The sequence below is a fragment of the Babylonia areolata genome, chromosome 9 (assembly GCF_041734735.1).
Source record: "Babylonia areolata isolate BAREFJ2019XMU chromosome 9, ASM4173473v1, whole genome shotgun sequence".
Taxonomy (NCBI): domain Eukaryota; kingdom Metazoa; phylum Mollusca; class Gastropoda; order Neogastropoda; family Buccinidae; genus Babylonia; species Babylonia areolata.
The window spans coordinates 5,910,878-5,918,377 of NC_134884.1; the positions used below are offsets into that span (position 1 = coordinate 5,910,878).

The window sequence follows — 7,500 nt, forward strand, 5'->3', positions numbered from 1 at the left end:
GACAGCAAACAGAAGACCAAGAGGGGGTTAGGTGGGAAGGTAGTAGGGGATTAGCAAGAACCTCTCTTTTCCCTAGGTGGGACGGAGGAAGAGGGGGGGGGGGGGGACGGGGGGGGGGGGGGGGGGGTTCGGGGCGGGGGGGGGGGGGGGAATCAGGTGATAACATGTGCACGTGCCAGCAGGAAGAATGCCCTTCTGTCTGTGAACAGTCGTTGGGGAAGGGAGGGGGGGTGGGGGTGGGGGTGGGGGGCTTGGGAGGTGGGGTGGGAGGGGGGGGGATCTTGAAGGCATCGTGTGTGGCGCGTTGTATTTCCTCCAAGGGTTGGAAGAGGAGGAGGAGGAAAGGAAGCGGTGGGTGGGTGGGTGTGCGGTGATGGTGATGGGAGAATGGGAGGAGGATGGAGTGGGGTTGGTGATGATGGTGATGGTGGTGGTGGTGGTGGGGGGTGGGAGGGGTGTGGGGTGGGGTGGGATAGGGGAGGGGTGGGTGATGATGGTGGTGGTGGTTTGGGTGTGTGTGTGTGTGGGGGGGTGATGATGATGGCATTGATAGGGGCAGGGATGGTTGACGGTGGTGGTAGTGGTAGTGGTGGTGGTGGTGGTGGTGTGGGAGTGGGTGGGGATAGGTGATGGTGATGACGGTGGTGGTAAGGAAACAGGGAGGGGTGGGGGTCGGCGATTGTGGTGGTGGTGGTGGTGGTGGTGGAAGAGGGAACTTAGTAAAGGGAGAGAGGGTGAGGGGCAGGGGGATGGGGGGTGGGTGGGTGGGTGGGGGGGGCTCTCTGAGATGGAGACAGGGGATAACACTTCACATAACAGACGAGAGGATTGATTCCTGCACGGCACGGCACGGCACCCCCCTCCCATCCCCCTCGTCCCCCCCCCCCCCCCCCCCCCCCCCCCAGAACAAAGCCTTGCCCAGTGAGCGTTCAGTTCCCGAGATGGCAGGGCGGGGGTGCAGAGTGGCTTACACGGCTTGAGTTGCAGAAAGAAAAACCAAAGAGGGAAAGGGAAAGTGTTGTTTAATATATATATATATATATTTTTTTTTACTCACTCAGTACGACCAGTCCTCTCTTCTCCTCTACACAGACCCCTCGGATGTCCAGTGGGGTGTCTGAATGACCCAACCTTTAGCTTCCGTCGTCAGAATTGTGGTATTCTTTGTCAACATTCACCTCTTCAGTATAAGAGCCTTCCGCTTGCAATATTTTGATAATGTTAATTCGGGTGAAACGCTGTTAACGTCGTCTCTTTCGCCGTTCGTACGGAGAGAGTTAAAGGAAGTTTGTATCCGTTTTCATCGCATTTCAATTTTGTTTATCTTTCAAATTCCGTGTTTGTATTACAATCTATTGAGAGACAATACACATAACGAATATTATTCTATGCTGTTATCAGTACCAAACTAGTAGCACACTTCCACATAATCAGTCATTCACTTTGATACACCGTTCCCACAGACTTGATTTTTTAAAAGAACAATTTCTTATTGCTTTCTTACGAGTAAGGACACACGCACATGCACACATGCATGCAACCGCTGCGCACGCTACTGTACACAGTTATACCCCTTTAACGTGAAGCAAGAACGTGCTGGCTCTTGGTGCTGCATCCTTATTAGGGGGCTAGCTGGCCTTTGGGAACCACCCCAACACCGACTGTCCCCAAGCCTTCTTGGCCGAGAGAGTGGGGATGTAACACTTTCCACTGTAACTAATCTCTAGGCCAGATCAGTCGGGGCAGTAGTTGCCTCCTCTGCTGTTCTGATAGTCATAGTTGGACACGACTGACTATTATATAAGGACAAAGGCTGGATTTAAAACAACGACAACAAGAACATTTTACCCTCGTTTATAAAGAATTTGTCTTGTCCTGTCTTGTCTTGTCTTGTCTTGTCTCTCTCTTCCTCCCTTCTCCAAGACCAGGAGTACAAATCTTTCCTGAAAGAGAGACTGTGCATTTTCTACTTGAATGTCCGAAAGGCAATGAACCCAAGAATGACCTTAATTCCCGTTAAAATATAAAATGCATCGTTCTGTGTTTCTGAATTCCCGTTGTTGATGACTGCAGAAAAAAACAAAACCAATTCAAGTTTCAGTTTCAGTTTCAGTTTAAATTTCCAGTGAGACTAGAGAGAAAGGGGCGAGAGTGCTAGAATTGAACCCAGAACGCCTCATGAACACTGTAGTGACAGATAAGGGTCTTAATCACTATGCCACCTTCACCCCTTCTTCCCTGTCAAAGGTGTGTTAACTCACTCAGTACGGCCAGTCCTCTCTTCTCCTCTACACATACCCCTCGGATGTCCAGTGGGTGTCTGAATGACCCAACCTTTAGCTTCCGCCGTAAGAATAGTGGTATTCTTTGTCAACACTCACCTCTTCAGTATAAGAGCCTTCCGCTTGTAATATTTTGATGATGGTAATTGGAGTGAAACGCTGTTAACGTCGTCTCTTTCGCCGTTCGTATGGAGAGAGTTAATCAATGATGTGGTGTGATGTGTGTGTGTGTGTGTGTGTGTGTGTGTGTGTGTGTGTGCAGATCAGCTTCACAGGAGCCGGGATGAACTGTGCCCGCAGCTTTGGTCCTGCCGTCATCATGGACATGTGGGAAAACCACTGGGTGAGGATTGTGCTTCTTCTTCTTCTACTACGACTACTACTACTACTACTACTCCTTCTTTTCCTTCGTCTTCTTCTTCTTCTTCGTCGTCGTCTTCTTCTACTTTTTTTTTCTTCTTCTACTATTACTACTACTACTACTACTTCTTCTTCTTCTTCTCTTCCTCCTCCTCCTTCTTCTTCTACTTGCTTCTTCTTCTTCTTCTCTTCTTTTTTCTCCTACTCCTTCTTTTTCTTCTTCTTCTTCCCCTCCTCCTCCTTCTTCTTCTTTCTCCTCCTCCCCTCCTCCTCCTCCTTCTTTCTTTTTTATCCTCCTCCTCTTCTTCTTCTACTTCCTTCTTCTGGTGCACGACCAAAAAACGAAAGCACCAAACGGCAATGATATCACTGAAAAAAAAAGAAAAGAGTTTTAAACATATATATATATATATATATATATATAAACCAAATCATAAACAGGCGTTCGTCCCGTTCGGGCAACTCCTTCAGAACCCACTCCCACCCTTCTCGAAGTTCTTCCCCCTCACCTCTCACCACCCCTATATTTCCACGTCTGTTCTCCCTCCACCACCTACACACCACCCTCCTCCCTCCACCACCACCACCACCATCAATGCACACACCCCCCCCCCCCCCCCCCCCCCCCCCTCTCACAAACACACCTGGGTTCTTGCAGTGTCACATTTTAACTCACTCAGTACGGCCAGTCCTCTCTTCTCCTCTACACAGATCCCTCGGATGTCCAGTGGGTGTGTCAATGATCCAACCTTTAGCTTTCGTCGTCAGAATTGTGGTATTATTTGTCAACATTCACCTCTTCAGTGTAAGAGCCTTCCGTTTGTAATATTTTGATGTAGGTAATTGGGGAGAAACGCTGTTAACGTCGTCTCTTTCGCCGTTCGTATGGAGTGAGTTAATCACCGCCATCACAGAACTTAAACCCCGCCCATTGACCTCCATGCAAAACCTGTTTACTACATCTCAGTGGAACCGCCGCCCTCCCCCCCCCCCCCGCACCCCCCCCCCCCCCCTCAATCCCATCACCCCCTCTCCTCCCTTCCCCTAATATAACCTACACCATCTTTATTACCAGCGTGTCCACGCCCACCGACACCCAGACCCCCAGCCCCCCCCTACCCAGCCCCACCCCCACCCTCACCCAACACACTGCACGATCCATGGTACTATCCTCTCTCCCCCATCCCTCTGCTTCGCAGTCTTCTCTTCTACCCCCCCACCCCCCCGGTTCCCCCCTCTCCCCTCCCTCTATCTCATCCTTCTTCTTTGTCCGTCCGTTCTCCTTCTTTCATATTTGCAGTTGGGTTCCAGATTGGTTCTTTGCTTCCATAGCCCGGTGCCCCTCCTCATCCTCCTCACCGTCGTCGTTCGTCATCGTCGTCATCGTCATGATCATGATCATCATCTTCTTCTTCTTTTCCATTTTCTTCCGCCTCCTTCTCTTCCTCCTCCTCCTCCATCTTCTTCTTCTTCTTTTCTTCTCTTCTTCTTCTTCACCATCATCATCATCTTCTTCTTCTTTTCCATTTTCTTCCGCCTCCTTCTCTTCCTCCTCTTCCATATTCTTCCTCTTCTTTTCTTCTTCTTCTTCACCATCATCATCATCATCATCTTCTTCTTCTTCTTCCTCACCATCATCATCATCATTATCATCGTCTTCTTCTTCTTCTTCTTCACCATCATCATCATCTTCTTCTTCTTCTCCATCATCATCTTCTTCTTCACCATCATCATCATCATCATCATCATCGTCTTCTTCTTCTTCTTCTTCTTCTTCTTCTTCACCATCATCATCATCATCATCATCATCGTCTTCTTCTTCTTCTTCACCATCATCATCATCATTATTATCATCGTCTTCTTCTTCTTCTTCACCATCATCATCATCATCATCATCGTCATCTTCTTCTTCTTCTTCACCACCATCATCATCATCGTCTTCTTCTTCTTCTCTGAACTCTACGAAGAGTCATTGGGACTTTGGGTGCCAAAGCCTGGGTCTGTACAAGAATGGTTTTCCTGTCCATTCTGCAGTGTTGTCAGTTCATCGGGTTGTTTTTTTCTCTCTCACCAACGCCCCATCAACAGCTGCTTGGAGGATGGTTTTGACAATGACCCACCACACTCCATGGCCCGTGTCGCTGTCTTCTTTCAGACCTCTGGTGGTCTGTCTGCTTCTCATCTTCTTTGCATCAACCTCCTTCCTTCTCGAATTACAAAGGGGTTTCAAAAAACAGGTTCTTTTGTTCCACAGTTCCGTTCTCCTCCTCCTCCTCATCATCATCGTACTCCTCCTCCTCCTCCTTCTCATTATCATCATTACTGTCCTCCTCCTCCTCCTCCTCCTCATCACCATCCTTCTCCTCCTCCTCCTCCTCATCATCACCATCCTTCTCCTCCTCCTCACCATCCTTCTCCTCCTCCTCCTCCTCATCACCATCCTTCTCCTCCTCCTCCTCACCATCCTTCTCCTCCTCCTCCTCCTCCTCATCACCATCCTTCTCCTCCTCCTCCTCCTCACCATCCTTCTCCTCCTCCTCCTCCTCCTCATCATCACCATCCTTCTCCTCCTCCTCCTCCTCACCATCCTTCTCCTCCTCACCATCCTTCTCCTCCTCCTCCTCATCACCATCCTTCTCCTCCTCCTCCTCATCATCATCATCACCATCCTTCTCCTCCTCATCATCATCATCACCATCCTTCTCCTCCTCCTCTTCCTCATCACCATCCTTCTCCTCCTCCTCTTCCTCATCACCATCCTCCTCCTTCTCATCATCATCATTACTGTCCTCCTCCTCCTCCTCCTCATCACCGTCCTCCTCCTCCTCCTCCTTATCATCATCACCGTCCTCCTCCTCCTCTTTCTCATCATCATCACTAGCTTCCTCCTCTTCTTCCTCGTACTTTTTTTTCTTCCTTCTCCTCCTCCTCCTAGCATCCTCCTCTTCTCCCTAAACTCTGTAAAGAGTCATTGAGGACGCCGCACAGAAGAACTGTTCACCAGATTCCTCCAGGTCTGTCTGCTGTGTGTGTGTGTGTGTGTGTGTCAAAAGCCTGGATCTCTCTGCAAAATGGCTTTCCTATCCATTCTGCAAATCTATCAGTCCATCGCTTATTTTCAGTCTTCCCCTCCACTCCGGTTGATGGGCTCTAAACAATGAGCACCCGCTCGAACTTCTCACAGATCTATTTAACGAGCCCTTGTCCAGAGCAAGTTCACAACGACCTTCTTCTTCTTCTTCTGCATTCGTGGGCTGCAACTCCCACGTTCACTCGCATGTACACGAGTGGGCTTTTACGTGCATGACCGTTTTTACCCCGCCATGTAGGCAGCCATACTCCGCTTTCGGGGGTGTGCATGCTGGGTATGTTCTTGTTTCCATAACCCACCGAACGCTAACATGGATTACAGGATCTTTAACGTGCGTATTAGATCTTCTGCATGCGTTTACACACGAAGGGGGTTCAGGCACTAAGCAGGTCTGCGCATATGTTGACCTGGGAAATCGTAAAAATCTCCACCCTTTACCCACCAGGCGCCGTCACCGTGATTCGAACCCGGGACCCTCAGACTGAAAGTCCAACGCTTTAACCACTCGGCTATTGCGCCCGTCTCACAACGACCAATCCATGAATCTCTTCCCTGCAGATAAGAGCTAAACAGCGACGATGCTGTATAGTATAAATATAACGCAGAGGAGCCGTACCAGAATCATCAGTCAGACGTTGGGACTTATTATGGTCCAGTGTTGTTCTCCAGGGAATCAAAGTTCGACGCTCCGTTTCAACACGGTGTCGGTATCCTTGGGAAAGGCAGTTTGCTTCGATTTTTTTTTATCTTCTTCTTCCTCCATAACTCTGTGAAGTGCATGTCACTGGAGGCCCCGCATAGAAGAACTGTTCACCAGATTCCCCTAGATCTGCTGGTTGTGTGTCAAAGCCTGGGTCTCTTTACAGATGGGTTTCCTGCCCATTCTGCAATAATCAAATTTAGAAGAAGAATAAGGAGAAGAAAAAAACCAAAAACCCCCCCAAAAAACAACATCAATAACCAACCAACCAAACCAAACCATCTCCCAGACAGGACAAGACGCTATGGGCCCAGCCATCAGCGACACACAGACAGGAAGTGTTTATTATACAGTTACACACACAAACCTTAAACATGGAATTCCCCACCCACCCCACCAACCCACCTCATCCTTCTTCTACTTCAACCGACCCTGCTGCCCGTGGCCTGATAAATTTATCAGGCCATAAATTAAGGAAGTAGGGGGGGTGGGGTGTTGGAGGGAGGGGACACCCTGACCCTCTCCCCCCCACCCCACACACACCATCCTTCACCCTCCACCCACCGTGACCCCCTCAAGATTGGCAGACAGATAGGGGAAGTGGGGGAGTGGAGATGGTTTGTGGGGGGTGGGGGTGGGGGGAGGGACCTGGGGGTGGGGGTAGGAGAGTAGGGGAGGAGGTACACACACACACCTGTGAGTCATGGTGCCAGTGGTATAAAGGGATAGCAATGAAATGAAAGAGACCTGCGAAGAGAGCTGGTGGGGGGGAGGGAGGGGCGGGGGGGGGGGGGGGGGGTAAGGGGAGGGTGTAGGGGGGTGGGGGGTGTCGGTGGGTGAGTGGGGAAGAGGGAGGAGGAAGTGGAGGATGGGGGGTACACAGAGGAAGGTAGCTGGTGCAGTGTCGAGGATGATGGCTCACTTAGCCGTGCGTAACACGAAACTAACTTGGTTTTTTTTTGTTTTTTTTCCCTGTTTTTGTTCCTGTAGTTCCGCGTGTGATCATCAATGATTTTTCTCCACTGCAATGGGAAATCATTTACAGCTTAGTCCTCTGTGGACTATGA

General features: G+C 49.8%; 1 protein-coding gene across 1 annotated transcript in view; it reads left to right on the top strand.

The window, feature by feature from the left end:
* LOC143286031 (aquaporin-5-like) overlaps nt 1-7,500 on the top strand; it is a 35,919-nt gene that overhangs the window by 17,621 nt on the left and 10,798 nt on the right. The window contains exon 2 of the mRNA XM_076593550.1: nt 2,545-2,625. Coding sequence (XP_076449665.1) covers nt 2,545-2,625 — 81 coding nt within the window. The remainder of the gene's footprint in view (nt 1-2,544; nt 2,626-7,500) is intronic.